The sequence below is a fragment of the Sitophilus oryzae genome, unplaced genomic scaffold (assembly GCF_002938485.1).
Source record: "Sitophilus oryzae breed Bouriz unplaced genomic scaffold, Soryzae_2.0 scaffold_1902_pilon_pilon, whole genome shotgun sequence".
Classification (NCBI taxonomy): Eukaryota; Metazoa; Arthropoda; class Insecta; order Coleoptera; family Curculionidae; genus Sitophilus; species Sitophilus oryzae.
In genome coordinates, this window is record NW_022146616.1 from 520,852 (window position 1) to 539,851 (window position 19,000).

The 19,000-nt window shown below is 33.3% G+C and overlaps 1 protein-coding gene across 1 annotated transcript in view; it reads left to right on the forward strand.

The window, feature by feature from the left end:
* Window positions 1-19,000, forward strand: part of LOC115883443 (ubiquitin carboxyl-terminal hydrolase 22) — a 48,958-nt gene that overhangs the window by 8,987 nt on the left and 20,971 nt on the right. The window contains exons 5-7 of the mRNA XM_030901806.1: window positions 6,899-7,127; window positions 12,092-12,227; window positions 14,755-14,875. Coding sequence (XP_030757666.1) covers window positions 6,899-7,127; window positions 12,092-12,227; window positions 14,755-14,875 — 486 coding nt within the window. The remainder of the gene's footprint in view (window positions 1-6,898; window positions 7,128-12,091; window positions 12,228-14,754; window positions 14,876-19,000) is intronic.

The following is a 19,000-nucleotide window of genomic DNA, read 5'->3' on the forward strand; positions in this document are numbered from 1 at the left end:
CAGAAAGCAAGGGATGTTTTTTTAAAGTAAAATAAAAAAATGGAAATCCCATGTAAATTTTAATGGGGTCATTTATTGACTTCCCTAATTATTTTAGAGAATAATTCTATTTAGGTTTATTGAAGAGCACTAAAACCCACATTCAAAAGAATAACTTTAGATATTTTTGATTAGCCCGTTTACGAGTTATCGCCGATTTCTTTTTAAATATTTCTCCTTTCTTATGGCCCCGTATTTACTTATGAGCACCAGTCAAGGTAAAAGCATGGTAAAAGATAACTGTCAAATGAAGTCGTCATTTCAGAAATTTATCTATTTAGTGCTTTATTATTATTATTAAAAACTCGTACCTACATCGAAAATATTAGCCATAAATTACACTACCGAAGAAAAAGTATTGATGATTAAATGGTATTGTCAAGGAAATAGTTATCAAAAGGTGTCGGACAAGTTTGCTGCTCTGTATTCGAATAGACCGATACCTGGAAAATCTACAATCGCAAGGAATATCCAGAGATTTGAGACCAAAGGTACCCTAATAAATAACTGCAGATGTGAAGCAAGGCAGGAACAAAGAGAAGATGCAAGAAATGATACCGACTTGGAAGTTTTATTGTGCGTGGAAGAGAACGATGGAAAGATCAGCACAAGGAAACTTGAGGATGAAATAGGAATAGATCACACTACAGCGTTTCGAATTTTGAAACGACATAAATACTATTCCTTCAAATATGAAAAGCACCAAGAGCTACGAGATGGGGACGAAATACGGCGGCAGGCGTTTTGTTTTGATATGATGGAAAGAGCAAACACGGATAGGGAATTTTTAAAAAACATATGTTTCACTGACGAATGCACGTTTACCTTAAATAATGAACCCAATGTTCAAAATTATCGATATTGGAACAAAGAAAACCAACACAGGTTTGTCGAAACAAGGACGCAATATCCACAGAAAGTAAATGTTTGGGCAGGGATATTCGGACACAATATTATCGGGCCATTATTTCTTACGCGAAATTTAAATGCAGAATATTATTTGGAACTACTCGAAAATCATATTTGGATGATCACAAATGGATGGCTGCCCGGCACATAGTACCCTGGCTGTTCGGGAATATTTAGACAATAGTTTTAACGGAAACGTTATTGGCCCAAATCATACAGTAAATTGGCCAGCAAGGTCTCCTGATATTTCGCCAAATGATTTCTTTCTCTGGGGCCATTTAAAAAACACGATATACAAGGATAAAAAATACCCAAATCTAGACGAGTTTAAAAATGCTATTTTTGCCGAATGTAATAGAATTTCAGTTTACCAACTAGCGAATGTAAGAAGAGAATTTTATGATCGCCTGGGTTATTGTCTAGCAGTCGATGGAGGAATATTTGAACATATTCTTAAATCCTAAATTTCTAACAATTTAATAGTACCTAAATTAATAAGTTATTGAATATTGTAATAATACTATAATTAACCTTGTAATTGATTACTTTATTTTACTTTAATTCATATTAATTTGTATTTATAAATACATCTTTAAGATTTCCGATGTAGGAATGAATTTTCAATAATAATAAAAAGTACTATATAGGTAAATTTCTGAAATGACAACTTCATTTGACAGTTATCTTTTACCTTGACTGATGCTCATAAGTAAATACAAGCAAGGCAGGAACAAAGAGAAGATGCAAGAAATGATACCGACTTGGAAGTTTTATTTTGCGTGGAGAGAACGATGGAAAGATCATTTTTAGAGGAAACTTGAGGATGAACTAGGAATAGATCACACTACAGCATTTCCGAATTAATCTAATAAACATAAAGACTATTCCTTCAAATATGAAAAGATTCAAGAGCTACGAGATGGGGACGAAATACGGCGGCAGGCGTTTTGTTTTGATATGCTGGAAAGAGCAAACACGGATAGGGAATTTTTAAAAAACATATGTTTCACTGACCATATCAAAACATATGTTTCACTGACGAATGCACGTTTACCTTAAATAATGAACCCAATGTTCAAAATTGTTCAATATTGGAACAAAGAAAACCAACACAGGTTTGTCGAAACAAGTGACGCAATATCCACAGAAAGTAAATGTTTGATTTTTTTAAATATTCGGACACAATATTATCAGAAAGGATTATTTCTTACGCCAAATTTAAATGCAGAATATTATTTGGAACTACTCGAAAATCATATTTGGATGATCACAAATGGAAAACTGCCCTGGCACATTGTCACCCTGGCTGTTGGGAATATTTAGAAAAAATACCTTTTTAACGGAAAATTTCGCCAAATGATTTCTTTCTCTGGGGCCATTTAAAAAACAGGATATACAAGGATAAAAAAATACCCAAATCTAGACGAGTTAAAAATGCTATTTTTTGCCGAATGCAATAAATTTCAGTTTACCAACTAGCGATGTAAGAAGAGAATCTTATGATCGCCTGGGTTATATGTCTAGCAGTCGATGGAGGAATATTTGAACATATTATTTGAATCCTAAATCTTCTAACAATTTAATAGTACCTAAATTAATAAGTTACATGAATATTGTAATAATACTATAATTAACCTTGTAATTGATTACTTTATTTTACTTTAAAAATAAATCCTTTGAATTCAAATATAAACATAAAAAACATTTACAGCAGAAAAGGCGAAGGCGCTGGGTTAAACGTAGTCTCCACTAAAAACACGGAGGGGCGCTTTGACCCAAAATTTTACTATTAAGTTTCATATCTATCTTAATAGTAGATTATTTTCTTTTATCTATGACCTTGACTGATGCTCATAAGTAAATACAGAGCCATAAGAAAGAAGAAATATTTAAAAAGAAATCGGCGATAACTCGTAAGCGAACTAATCAAAAATATCTAAAGTTATTCTTTTGAATGTGGGTTTTAGTGCTCTTCAATAAACCTAAATAGTATTAGGGAAGCCAATAATTGACCCCATTAAAATTAAAATTTACATGGGATTTCCTATGTCCCGTCCGACGATGCAACACCCAGTATATTATAATAAAGAAATATTATTATATTATTAAAGAAAAATATATAGCTAACTTAAATTTCACATCAAACAACATAAACCAACATAACTGAATTTGAGACAAAAGCCCTAAAATATTGAATTAAAAATGCAATTATCTATTAAAACATAACATAATAAATATTATAGAAACTTCAAAAGAGGAAAGAAGCAAGAACAATAAGAAATAGCATCATTACTTATTTAGAAGAGTTTGATTTCGACCGCTAGAAAGTATCAAGGGACTTTCGCACGTAACAAAAAGTATGTGTTTAATTATTGTTACAAAGGCCCGGTTCTGTGATGGCCAAAAAGATCTGGATCCTAATTGGTAGTATTAATTAGATTTTCCAGAACCGTACTAAAATATTTTCGTTCAACGATTGTGGAATTCGTTACTTAGCAAGCAAGGGATGGTTCTCAAAAGTAAAACCTTAAAAGATAAAAAATTGAGCTTCAAATAAAAATAATATCAAATGATTGAGTCATGAGAAACTAAACATGAACACAAATAATGAACACAAGCGAAAAAAAAGAATAAAAAAAAAATCGCATAGGTAGCTTAAAAATTATATCAAACAACATCAACCAACCTCGAAACCAACCCCCTTAACTAAATTAGAGCAATTAAAGATGCAAATGCCTATAAAAACATAACATAAAAAAATATAACTAATATATTCAGCAATATTATACCAAGTCATAAATGGATTTTTCTGAGCAATCCGCAAAATAGTTTTATCAACTCTTCTTCCTGTATTTTTTGTAAAAAGCTTATTTTTGGCAAACGGATTTTTCGAAAGTCAAATTCCAACGAGATGAAACTACCCCTCAAATATTACCAAGTTATATAATAATAAAATTATATAAGAGTTTCTTGCCTTGAACTGCTAATATAGAAATTAATTCCACGCTGTGTTCGACATAATATGGATCAACCTGCTCTCACTACCGGTTTCGGGGCCCTACCCCATCATCAGGTGAGCTTGGGTATTTCCACAATATGTCGAGCACAGCGCAGAGCGGGACTTAATATCTTACCGCTCTTATCTCGCGATGCGGGACTTAATATCTTACCGCTACTTTACGACAAGTCGTGTTATACTCTGCGCTGTGCTCGACATATTGTGGAAATACCCAAGCTCACCTGATGATGGGGTAGGGCCCCGAAACCGGTAGTGAGAGCAGGTTGGTCCACATTATGGCGAACACAGCGTGGAATTAATTTCTATATTAGCAGTTCAAGGCAAGAAACTCTTATATAATTTTATTATATACCTAAAAACTGCAAGAAATTTATTTTCCGTTATATAATAATATCGCCATATTGTTTTTTTCTCATGCTGACATAAATGTGAGAAAATTTTATCCAGTTTGTATGTTAATGGAAATTCTTGCTTTGCTTTTTCATCACCATTACAAATGATTAATTCGACGCGAACGAAGTCGCTGGTACACGCTAAGACTATAAGAGCCTCTAAGGACCTTTATTATAATGGGAGAATAGTCAATTCTGGTAATGTTGCTAAAGAAACATGGTCTGTTGTGAATGAATTGAGAAACAAAGCTTCTTCGTCTAGCAATATCTAGCCGAACCAAACCTGAGAACCTTAACGATTACTTTGTAAATGTAGCGAAAAACTTAACTAATACCATATGTCCTTCTCATGATCCACTTTCTTATCTCTCTAATGATAATGTAAACTTACACAGTTTCTTTTTTTCGCCCTTAGTTTTAGAAGAGCTTCGCAGTACAATTAATACCATCAAAAATAAATCCTCTTCTGGGACCGACGGGCTAACTTTAAAAATGTTTTCAATCTGCCAGAAAGCACTCTGAATCACCTAACAACTTTGATAAACATTTCGTTCCAAAATGGTATTTTTCCAAAAATGTCTTAAGACGGCAATAATCATTCCTCTGCATAAAGGAGGAGACAAAGATGAAGCTTCTCAACTATCGCCCAATTGCACTCCTTCCAACGCTATCTAAGATCATAGAAATGTTGGTTAAAAGAAGGCTGGTATCTTTTCTGTTTAAGTACAAAATACTTACTGAATATCAATTTGGATTTCTAAGCAACAAGTTCACAAATGACGCTATGTTTTCCCTCCTTAATAAAATTTACTCCAGCCTAAACAACCATCATTCTACAGCAACAATTTTCTGTGATTTTTCTAAGGCGTTCGATTGTGTAAATCATAAGATCCTAATTAATAAACTTCAGCACTATGGGTTCAGGGGATCATCTCTCGAATGGTTTAAGTCGTATCTGAGCAACAGAAGTCAACTTGTGAGGGTGGATACCACGTTGTCTTCTAGCAAGTCAATAGAATGTGGAGTACCACAAGGCTCAGTACTAGGCCCTATTTTGTTTCTTCTTTTTATTAACGACATTGCTAACATAAACATCAGTGGCAAAATATGTCTTTTTGCGGACGACACTAGCTTCACTTGGAGCAACAAGGACATCACGGCACTTCATAGGATTATATCAAATGACTTAATCACCATTAAATCTTGATGCGATTCGAACCTCCTGAGTCTCAACATTTCTAAAACTAAAGCTTTGTCGTATAAAAACTCGTTGCAGCCTTTTGTACTTAACAACACCACCATTGACGTCGCAAAATCTGTAAAATTCTTAGGGCTTGTTGTGGACAATTCTCTGAAATGGGACATACATATCGAAGCTTTGTCGAAAAAATTGAGCTCTGCCTGTTTTGCATTAAGGTCTGTTTCTAAGGAGCTTAACTTGTCACTGGCTAGAACTGTTTATTATACACTTTTTGAGTCGCACCTCAGGTATGCCCTTCCATTCTGGGGTACGTGTTGTGCGACTCAATTTGACCGCATTTTCAAGCTGAAGAAGAGAGCTGTTCGATATGCACTGGGACTAAACAGCAGAACTCATTGCCGGGACTTTTTTAAAGAATTAAAAATATTGACTCTTCCTTCCTTATTTATATTTGAATCCGTTTGCCTAATGCGTAAACATGTATCAGCTTTTCAAGAAAGGCCATCTCACACTTATCCACTCAGGAACGCGGAGCAAGATCTTTATCTACCTACCCCACGCTCAGAGTTAGTTAAAAGTTCTATATTATACAAGTTGAAAAAAATGCACAATCACCTGCCATTTGAAATCAAATCCATAACATCATTTTTTTCATTTCGCAAAGCATTGAACTCTTATTTACTAGACAAGGCTTTCTACGCCGTAAATGAATTATATTTTGAAAATCGAATTTGATCTTGTAAACACTGGTCTTATGTTTGCTATTGCTATATTTACTAATGACATCGAAATAAATTTATTTAGAGGTCATTGATATTTTACTATAAACTAACTAAATATTTTTGAATATTATTTTTATTTTTTTTGTTCTTTGACATTGTAAACATTTATAAATGTTTATTTTAAACAATAAGACTGACAATATTATTTGTATAATGTTTTGTATTATCTTTTGTTTGTTTGTTTGTGTACCTGGTTTTTTTTACTTTGTTTGTTTACGTTTGTCTACAAATTGAAAAATTTTTTGGGCAATAAAGGTATTTATTTATTTATTTAGTATTTTATATAACTTTTAAATGATTATATCCATTTACAATTTCCTATTTTAAAATTTTATTGATATGTCTTTTTTTTGTGTTCTGCAATGTCCATGTATGTTGTATTTGTAATGTTAATGACGTAAATTTTTTTGAATTGTATGATTTGTATTGTATGATATTTTTTATTATTTGCATATTTTTTGTGCTTTTTGTACAATAAAGCGTTATTTATTATTATTTTATATGTCGTTTTATCTAAATCCATCCATCTTATTATTATTATTATTATTATTTTTAGAGGCGTCAGCACGACAATCGAGCCTATCTGGGATTTCGCCTTGGATTTAGTGCCCGGGGCACTAACTTTAGTGGAATGTCTGAAGCATTTCACCAAAGCGGAACTTTTGGACAACTTTTCCATGTGCGAATCTTGCGGCCTGCCTCGGCAGGTTACGAAACAGCTCAGCATTAAGACTTTGCCCACAGTAGTTACTTTCCAGTTGAAACGATTTAAGAAATCTGACGAGGTAAGGAAAGAATAAGCATAGAGCAGACCCGGCCGCATTTTCGTAACGAGCGTACGCTATCGCAAAACAATTTGAGCCGAACTCCTCTTCATATCGAGCGTTTGATATCGTAAGCTTCTTGCTATCCTGTACGCTTGATACAATGATATAGTCTATAAAATGAATAACTTTGAATTTTGACCGTTATTTTTTACCAACATGGCAAATATAAAAGCCCTCTGTCCAAAAAGTTACTGATATTCTTTAAAATGAGTGCCTGAACGAATCAGATAGGTAACTCTTTTTACTTTCGTGAAATAGAAAAGAAAAATTATAAAACAAGTGACAGTTCTTCCTCTTCTTGCAAAAATCAACGCGAAATGTCATAATTGACAAAAGTAAAATGTCATCAGCCTTTGACATTTCTAAATATCAAACCAATGCCGTCTCTAATAGAACAGCCTTGGAGCGAGATTTATGACGTCACGCTAGTTAGATACCACGGATTAATACATTTGTTGTAGAATACACGGAAAACATAATTATTCCTCGTATTTTTGGTTTGTATTTTAAAAATGATATAGTTTACATGAACTATACATAATATACAGTTAATAAATACAATATTGGGGTTTGAAAATCGATCTAATTTAACAAAAAACATTCAATATCTACTAATAGTGATGTATTATTATTTGCATTCACAAAATTTATATGTATATTTTGCAAGCATCAATGTGCGAAAAATTATATTTGCAAATAATACAATATCATAGGAAAAAAAGGCGTCAGCGATGGCTATGAAATGAAGATCGCTGTCATTTTATATGTAAAATTATTCTAAAATTTTCGATTTTTGGGATTTAGGTTCGGGAAAACGCTGATTAAGTTTGCATTTGGTTTTTCATTATTTTTTTTTTGTTTAAAAACGTTATAGCTAACGTTTATAGCCTCTCATCAGTGCTGTGTCATATGAAAAAAATGTCGAATGTAAATGTGTCGAATATAATCCAAAAAATTACATATACGAGGAATGTTTTCCATGTATTCTACAACATAATTAATCCGTAGTATCTAACTAGCGTGACGTCAGAAATCTCGCTCCGAGGCTGTTCTATTAGAGACGGCATTGCATCAGCATGGCCCGCAAGTTGCTAACCTAATAAAACTAACACTAGAAAAGCCCGCGGAACTGTCAAATTCAAAGTTATTCGTTTTACAGACTATACCTTTAAAACAACGAAAGAACCAAAATATATTTTTTGTCAGGTGTGTAAAATTCACCTGTAGAGTGTTTTCAAATTAGTAAGATTTAAATGTCATAGAAGTGCTTTTTAATTAAAATTTGGGGTGGATCCAGGATTGTATATATTCTAAAGGACTGTTCGATCGCGTCAAATCGCCGCTGTCGTTGTCGCCGTGGAATGCTACGTCACGCGCTGACCAGCGCTCCACAGTGCGGCGGATGGTTATTCTAACGGGACAAAATCTCAAGAGCAATGTTTGGGACTTAAAATCTAAGAACGTAGCAAATGGTCTAATATATAGCAACTATATGGTTAAATTTATTTATTTATTAACAACTTAGTTTATTAATAAATAAATACAAGATAATAAAGCTTTGATATTATTCGTACAACACAAAAACCGTATTGTAAACTATTGCCAAATACATAAAATTATGATATCAGGTGAAATACTTACAAAAAACCCTTTAGCAGTTATTTTTTAATTACTTTGTAATCATGCGACAACTTCTATATTTTATTTTAAAAAATTATATTTTATTTTAAAAATATTAATTAAGATAGATATTTTAATTTTAACACTCGGTAATTGTAAATTCATATATAGTAAGTATCTAAGACAATTTTTTAAACTCAGTGCCTTTTGATGGAGTTGTTTTGTTTTTATAGGTACTATTCGATTGAAATGAAACTTTTTGAACATTCACCTGTTAAGCTTGAACTCCCTGTGACTGTAACTACCTGTGTTGGTAACTGTTGGTAACTCAAAAAATCTGCATCATTCAATATATCGATATTTAAAAAAAGGCGAAAGTTTGATATCTGCAGAACAAAGGCACAAAGGATTTTAACAAATAATATACGTACAGTAGAAAAGTACATACCTTTGGCAATCTTCAACATAATTCGGCTTTGGAATAAAATGTATAAGCACAAAATATTTTGTTTTCGTATGATCTCTGCCTTCCTGAGCAGAAAACGACCAAATTTGGTTGATAAAAATGTATCGAAATACAAAGAATATTCATGCATTTTTATATCAATTGGAATGTCTACTATTTATTCTTACAGTACACATTTTTTGGCTTATTTCTAACCAAACGCTTTTGTCCCGCTCAATTTATCCTCCAACGCACTGTGCGCTCGTCCGTCAAATGCAAAAATAACTGTCAACTTCAACTCGGTCCCCAGATGACGTAAAAAAACTGACAGTGCAGGAAGATAGGAATCGAACTATCTGGGGGTGGATCACCCTTATCACTTAGGGGTATAAATATAGATAACCTATCTCGGACCTACTGAATATACATATAAAATTTTATCAAAATCGGTTAAGCCGTTTCGGAGGAGTACGGTAACAATTTTTTTTTAAATCTATAAATAAATAGGGGTTGATGGTAGAAGGGTGAAAATTTAGGGTTGTATGTACCTTGTGTGATCCCCATCCTAGAGCCCTTTGTCCGTCTACTTTGTATGAATACATGGATAGAATTAGACTCCTTCCTTTTAATCTTTTTATTCAAAGACATGATCGAATAAAAACGGCGTTAGCGATGGCTATAAAGTTATATGGGAAATGTCATCGATCGTCATTTTCAAGCCAACTGGACGCGGTATCATGCGGTATATCAAGGATACTATAGAGATAAGGATAGTTCGATTCCTATCTTCCTGCACTGTCAGTTTTTTTACGTCATCTAGGGACCGAGTTGAAGTTGGCGCTAAAGATTTTAGACAGTGACAGTTATTTTTGCATTTGACGGACGAGCGCACAGTGCGTTGGAAGATAAATTTAGCGGGACATAAGCGTTTGGTTAGAAATAAGCCAAAAAATGTGTACTGATAAGAATAAATAGTAGACATTCCAATTGATATAAAAATGCATGAATATTCTTTGTATTTCGATACATTTTTATCAACCAAATTTGGTCGTTTTCTGCTCAGGAAGGCAGAGATCATACGAAAACAAAATATTTTGTGCTTATACATTTTATTCCAAAGTCGAATTATGTTGAAGATTGCCAAAGGTATGTACTTTTCTACTGTACGTATATTATTTGTTAAAATCCTTTGTGCCTTTGTTCTGCAGATATCAAACTTTCACCTTTTTTTAAATATCGATATATTGAATGATGCAGATTTTTTGAGTTACCAACAGTTACCAACACAGGTAGTTACAGTCACAGGGAGTTCAAGCTTAACAGGTGAATGTTCAAAAAGTTTCATTTCAATCGAATAGTACCTATAAAAACAAAACAACTCCATCAAAAGGCACTGAGTTTAAAAAATTGTCTTAGATACTTACTATCTTTGAATAAGAAGACTAAGGAAGGAGCATAATGCTATCCATGTATTCATGCATGGTGGGCGGAAAAGCCACAATAAAAGCTCTCTAGAGTGGGGATCCTTGACAGTTCTGTTTGACGATTCATTTGACAATATTTGAATTTGATTTGAAATTTTGTGGATTTGTCAGTCTTTACGGAGCTTATTTTATGTTATTTATTATTTATTCTACTACTGATAGTTGTATAAAGGTAGTAAATCTAGATGGAAATTGTGGCAGAACTTAAATTAACAGTGACACTATCGCGATTTATCGAAAAAGTCTCTAAAATAGTTGGTTGTGTAGCGTGCGGTAGATCTCGGCAAAAATTGAGTGAAATAATGGAACAACTTTTCGCTAGTAAGTGACTATATAATATACATACGTGTAGTAAACCGATCATTTATGAAATTCACTTAAATTAACTAAATTATATATTTTTCTTGCATTTTAGCTTTTATTTATTACTTGTCAAAGATTAGATGTCAAAGAATTTAGATACGTTAATTTGACTTACCTGCTTCAGTAGCGTATCGGATGTTTGTGTTAATAAATACTTATTATAACTTATCTATTTTTATTAGAATTATATATTTTTATAACAATTTTAATAACTACCAACATTTATTCACAACGTAAAATAAAACAACAAATTATTGAGTCTACCCCACGTCTACCCTACATCATAGTTTTACATTTTTTAAATAAAATTAGAACGACACTGATAAACCGGAATTTAAGTCGGCCATATTTGAGGCCCATCGCGGTGTACCTAAGATTTTTGATATGCTCCTTCCTTAGTCTTCTTATTCAAAGCTTACTATATATGAATTTACAATTACCGAGTGTTAAAATTAAAATATCTATCTTATTTATTATTTTCAAAACAAAATAGAATTTTTTAAAATAAAATATACAGGGTGTCACAAGATTACAAAGTAATTAAAAAACAACTGCTAAAGAATTTTTTATTAAAGTATTTCACCTGATATAATTTTATGTATTTGGCAATAGTTTACAGTACGGTTTTTGTGTGTCATGTACGAATAATATCATAGTTTTATTATCTTGTATTTATTTATTTATTAATAATTTAAGTTGTTAATAAATAAATAAATTTAACCATATGGTTGTTATTTATTAGACCATTTGCTACGTTCTTAGATTTTAAGTCCCAAACATCGCTCTTAAGATTTTGTCCCGCTAGAATAACCATCCGCCGCACTGTGTAGCGCTGGTCCCTGCGTGACGTAAGCACCCACGGCCACTACGACAGCGGCGATTTGACGCGATCGAACAGTCCTTTAGAATATATACAGTCCTTGGCGGTATGTTCTTTAATATTTACATTCAAAAAAAATCGCATTTTTTCGCGAACTTTTTCGCACACTCTGTACTTGCATTTGTTACAGGGGCACGGAAAAGTCGCTACCAAGATACAATTTACCGAAATGTTGGACATGACTCCCTTCATGAGCACGAAGAAAGCCGATAGTCCTTTCCCATCGGACAACATGTATTCGCTGTTTGCCGTGATCAATCATCAAGGTACTCGACAGAAAACTATACAGAGTGATTATTATACAAGGTGTTTAAAAAAACATGTGCCATTTCTCGTGGGGAGATTCTTCACGTAAAAATAGGATTTATTTTTCATATAAGCCTTCATTTTTTTTCAATTTATTATAATTTTCTGCCAAGTGCTTTTACTGAATCAAATGAAATTTTGAGGGTAAAAGTTACTATAGGTGCTACATATTTTAACGCTAAAAAAGTGCCGGCAAATTCACCAGGGACGTGCATATGTGTTATCACTGGAATCTTTTTCTAAAAGAGACATGAACGCCACTGACTTTTTTCTCTTGCTGGCAAAATCGTGTTTAATGCCGATTAAAAGTTGTATCTTGATATTTGGTCGATTTCGATCACCTTGATTAGTTAAACAAGGCCGGACAGCTGTGACGTAAAAATCTCGTGACGTCACCAACTGGAGGCCCAACTCTATTTAGCAGCGTTGATAATTACCCGATAAAAGTTGAAATTGTGGATCTTTTTTCACTCACCAGATATATTTCGAAGTTTTAAAATGTCTTTTCCGAGTTTTTAAAAGTATTATAGTATATAAAAATAGTTTTAATAGAATACGGAAAAAATCATACCAGTCAATAAATGTTTATCTCTCACTTTTTGTCAATCAAATTTAATAAAGGAGTATTTTAAGTTCACAATAGTGTGTAATATGAGAAAAAAAACAATAAAAAAATAGATATTTTTTATAGTATATATCGTGGGCGTGGATTTTCGCTGTACGCCCACGATATTATGTATTTTATCGATATTTCACGCCCCCTGCTTCGGGGCTGTCGTAGCGCGTAGCGGAGTTGACAGCACAAATCACATACAAGTTGACAGTCATCGATTTATCGGTAGGTGTGCGGATGTGGTAATTATAATCGATAATAGAAGGGTGAAAAAAGTTATAAATTTGTAAAAAGAGGTGTTTAAACTATAAAGTGATTATAAGTGTGTGCAATTATACAATTTAAAAGGTATAATGTCTAAATAATAAGATGTGAATATTATGTTACTATGTACTTATGTTACTACCCAAGTAGCATCTATCTGACTTCGAACTAAATCTGACCTGAAGCGATGTCAGACTTTGTGCAAATTTAGGTCGGGTGCTGGTGATACAACCTGTGACGTCGCTTTCCTATTAAAAGCGACGTCGTTGGATCCGAGTCGGTAAATCCAACGATCTGTCGACGTACAAAATAACAACGTACCATTTTTATTAATTTCCCAATGTCGTTCCCACGTTGGCTTGCACGACGTACATATACTTGAACTAGCCCGACGTCTACCCGTTGTCCGAATAGGATACGTCTCACTGATAATCCCTAAAGTAGAGTTAAAAAAAAAGAGTTTAAAATATACTTTTTCTTTAAAAATTTTATTATGAACTTATAACGCCATTACACAATTTTAATATTATATAAAAGCTTGTCGCGAGATTTCTCTACATCGATAAACAAGTAAATTAACTAAAATCTGTGTCTACCCTGTCTCATTTTCAAAGTTTGTGTTATGATAGACCACTAGACCAGGAATTACAAGATAAAGTTTACGTACCAGCTTTTTATGGGTGCAACTGTACACTCAAATCTCGCGGCAAGCTTTTATATATTAATATTAAAATTGTGTAATGACGTTATAAGTTCATAATAAAAGTTTTAAAGAAAAAGTTTATTTTATTCTTTTAGTGTATTTAAATAAAAACTTGTTTTTAAAAAAGATTTTTTATAAAATGTATCAGAACAATTTTGAAGAACTTTCCTTAAATGAAAATATTTTATGTAAATTCGTTAAATTATTTCAGACAATTAAATTCAACCATCTTTGTCAAAATTTTCCTATAATGTATTTTTTGTTAAAATTATACGCAAAAGTTAATTTATTAATACCTTAAAGAATATTAATAAGAACTTAAATGTAGCAAACAAAAACCGAAAGCTCCTAATTTGGAAACATTCGTAAATAACTATAAGTAATCAATGTACCTATTTCATTCTGCTGTTATTTCTAGAAATAAATTAATTGATTTGTTTTTTAAATGTTTTTCTTTGAGAATGCATATTTATTTAAAGTAACAATTTAAAAAACGTGTATCTAAATTATGTTCTAGCACCAGTCGAATAATTTTTTACGTCACGTGTAAAATTTTTTTGAATACATCTCTGGGCTGACTGGCGCTTACGCGGCTATTGGTTTTGGCGAGAGAGCTCGCCGCTCTAGTGTTCTCCCTCTTTCGAATCGCAAATCCGAGCGTAAAAAGATCAAAGCGGCACGCTACACTGTCCGAGCTGTTTTTTACTTAAGCTGTGGTATTAGTATATTATACAGGTACCTGTCAAAAATGTTTTTCTTTTAAATTGATTAGATTTATCAACTTACAGTTGAGGGTTGGAACCTTTGGTGTTACACAGCAAAATAAAAACACTAAATCACCACAATACACCAAAACACTTTTACTTTTACACTGTATTATCAACTTGTCAAATTGTTTATATTGCAGGTGAAACTTCGTATGCTGGTCATTATATTGCTTACGTCAGACAACTAAAGGATCATTGGTACAAGTGTAATGACGAAGTTATCTCTAGAGTTGGATTGGACGAAGTCTTGTTCTCAGAAGGGTAAGTTGTAACCCTAGATCATATAGTTCGTATCAAATAAACTTTTAGTCACGTGATTAAGCTTGACCGGCACAGCGTTGCCCACTTTTACATATTTTCTCTTAATCAAAGTATTTTAGGAAACAAAAATAAATTAATTATAAATATACTAGCGTGTACCCGCGACTTCATTCGCGTCGAATTAACTATTTGTAATGGTGATGATACATCAAAGCACGAATTTCCATTTACATACAAACTGGATAAAATTTTCTCACATTTATGTCAGCATGAGAAAAAACAATATGGCGATATTATTATATAACTTATTAATATTTGAGGGGTAGTTTCATCTCGTTGGAATTTGACTTTCGAAAAATCCGTTTGCCAAAAATAAGCTTTTTACGTCAAGCAGTTTAAGCAGAATCGTGGTTAATCAATTACCCAACTTTTTGGAACACCCTGTATGATTTTTTAAAAAATTTCAAAATATGTAAAAAACAAAATAAATTATGCATGTCCAAGCGTTTTCCCGAAAGTCTAATCGTTTTTTAGATAACAAATATTGTAATATTTGAGGGGCATTTTCACCCTCTTGGAATTTGAGATTCGAGAAGCCCCTCCTTGTCGAACCTCTACACCCCACAGTCAATCCGTTTACCAAAAATCAGCTTTAAACGCCAATCAATTTAAGCAGAATCGTCATTACTCAATGGTCATATTTTATGAAACACCCTGTATAAATTTTTAAAAAATCTTAAAATATGTAAAACAACAACATAAAATATACGTGTTTAAGAGTTTTTCCGAAAAACTCACCGGGTTTTAAATAAAAAATATTCTAATATTTTGAGGGGAGGTTTCACCCCCTTAGAATTCGATTTTCGAAACACCCCTTCTTATCGAACCTCTAAACCCTAAAATCAATCCGTTTTCCAAAAATCAGCTTTTTACGTCAAGCGCTTTAAGCAGGATCGTAATTAATGACCAGATTTTTTGAAACACCCTGTATACATTTTTAAAAAATCTTAAAATATGTAAAAAAACAAAATAAAATATACGTGTTTAAGCGTTTTTTTTTTCGGAAACTTGACCGTTTTTAAAATAAAAATTATGTAATATTTGAGGGGTGGTTTCACCCCCTTGGAACTGGAATTTCAAAAAATTCTTTCTTATCGAACCTCTGCACCCTAGAAATTTTTTTTTTAGAATTTAGAATGAGTGGGAGGGGGGTTAATCACTTCGACCTTACAGATCCATTGTGTCCCCCTTTCTTGAATCATAACTCATCATACAGTCCCAGGGCTTTGACAAAATCCAGTATCTGGGACGGTTTTATAGAGGGTAGTTCTCCATCTCCATTATCAGTCGTACCAAAATTCATGGCACGAATGGTTGTCGTCTCGGCGCACTCAGTGATGAGGTTTACTGGTGTTTCCCCATCTTCCCCACAGAATCTGCATTCGCCGTTTCTTCTTAGTTTCAATCTACTGAGGTGTTCATTGGGGAGACAGTGTCCTGTTAAAAACCCCGTGACAATCCGAAGATTGTTCTTACTCAGACCCAGGAAGATCTGTGATTTTTCTTGATCATAAGCCCTCAGAAACTTCTTCGAGTGTCTTAGACCATTGCAAGATTTCCATTCCAGGTTGCGGATGGAATCTTCCAAGTTCTTGAGTTCCGCCTTGAGTTGGTTACCACTTGGAAAGCAGAACGGTTCTGGTCCAGTTAGTGGAGTGTTCGCTCCTTTCCTAGCTAGATTATTTGCTTTCATTGCCTTCTATCCCTTGGTGAGCAGGCACCCAGTGTAGGAGGACTTTGTTTTCTTTGCCTAATTTATTCAGCTTCTCTAAGCATTCTTTGACCAATTTCGAATCGATTGATACTGAGTTGATCGCCTTTAACGCTGCTTGACTATCAGATAAGATGGCTATTTCTTGTGTCCGATAGTTCCTATCTAAGATAAGTTGTACGCATCTCTCGATAGCGTAGATTTCTGCCTGTAGGATACTAGGGCCCATTGGTTCGGAGTAATTAGCTCTCGGCCCAAACACTCCGATCCCTGTTCCCGTATTGGATTTGGAAGCATCAGTATACCAAGTTATGGTATGGTCTTTTAACTGATGGGCAAGCGTTTCGCTCTTCCAATCCTTCTTATTGCTCAATACTACATTGACATGTTTGTCAAAGTTGTACGTTCTTGGCATATCGTCCACTGGGAGTTGCAGGAGTGGTACTTCCTTTTTGAGGGTGTTCCAAGCCCCTGATCTGACAATTCTCCCAGTACTAATTCCGTTAGTGACCATTCTAATCATTGTCGCATTGGCATATCTACCAATGACAATGTGCAGTGGTGTTAGATCTAGAATGACCTCCATTGCTGCTGTTGGACAGGTTCTCATGGCTCCTGTGATGCAAACACATGCTAGTCTCTGGACTTTGCATAGGTTTAGCCTTGCCGTCCGTTGCTCTAGTTTTGTGTACCAGGCAACTGCTCCATAAGTAATCATGGGTCTTACTATCATGGTATACATTCAGCGCAAAATGTTAGGGGAGCAGCCCCATCTATTTCCGCCCAGTCTTCTGCATATCATGAGAGCCTTTATGGCTTTGCTGGTAGTGTTCTTAATATGCCTGTTCCACAGGAGTTTACTGTCCAGGGTTATTCCCAGGTATTTAACTTCCTGTGTTGGCAGTTGGATTGGAACTGGAAGTTCCCCCTTGGAACTGGAATTTCAAAAAATTCCTTCTTATCGAACCTCTGCACCCTAGAATCAACCTGTATGCCAAAATTGAGCTTCTTGCGTTGAGTGGTTTGAGCAGGATCGTGATTAATCAGTGAGTCACTTAAAGATTTTATATATTAGTATGGATAAACAGTTATTAATTACATCGCGCCCTCTATTACGTAACTAAAAGTTTAATTGGTATCAAATATATACATATTTTAATGAAAGCTTCATTCAGAAATTAGTGGTTTCATTTATACTTAATTTAAGATCATTCACTCAATGTCCAAAAAAAAGAACAATTAAAATTAATACGATATCTTAGCAGCAGCTTGCGGTAGTCAGTTGTACCAATAGAGAAAGCCTGAGCCTAATATACTCTGTTTTTTTTCTCAGGTAAGATTTCGACAGACGATGACAGAAAAAAGCAGTTCACGTCCATATCAATCTATTTATTTCACTAAAAAAAAATTCTAATATTTTTTAAGTTCACTATGGATGTGATATGATATGTTTATACAAAGATATTTAAACTCAAGAGATACAATTGTTTACCTTTCTCCTTCATCAGCCATTATTCTATCCTTATTTTCCCATCTCTCTTACACCGAAAACATTTGCCAGATTTACCTGTATATTGGTATTAGTATTCGATTAAATACCACAACCAATTATTAAGTATTAAATAATTTCGTTATATTTTTGTAATATATCAACTACATTAATTTGCTAACGTCAATTTTTTCATTTAATGCTTAACTGCTTTACTATTTTAAATTTTATAATGGAATAAAAATATCATGGTCGTGTTTCTTTTAATAATAAATAGCAGTTTGGCAACGTCAGTTTTAGAAATATGCCGGCGTAGTACAACGCATGTACAACGTATTTCGAGGACGAATGGAAAATCCTAGATTCTCCTTTTACGTTGCGATATTGCTATGCCGCCGATCAAGCTCCATATTCTTTATTTGCAGTATTATAGTATTTTTGCGTTATTTTGTGGACTTCTGTGGACATTAATTTGAAAATATGGTACATTCATGTATTGTGTACAAGAGAGTGTATCATTTAAATCCAAATTTAACTTTTCACCGGTAAATACAAATAAATAGGGTTAGGTATATTACTATATCCTTATTCAAAGACTATATCCTATTCTCTGTAGATCAGATGCGTACATAGACATAAAAAATAGCAGATCTCTAAATTATATTTTTAGGTTTATTTTTTAAATCATATATTTATTATGTTTTTTAAATTATATATTTATTAATTAAATTATTTGTAGGAAAAAGGTATATGGTACATACTAATTACCAATAAGTTAATAACAATTTCTGTTTTCCTTTTAAGAAAGGGTATTGAATGTTAAAAATTAAATTTAAGTTCTATAAACCGCCTGTAATTTATAAAC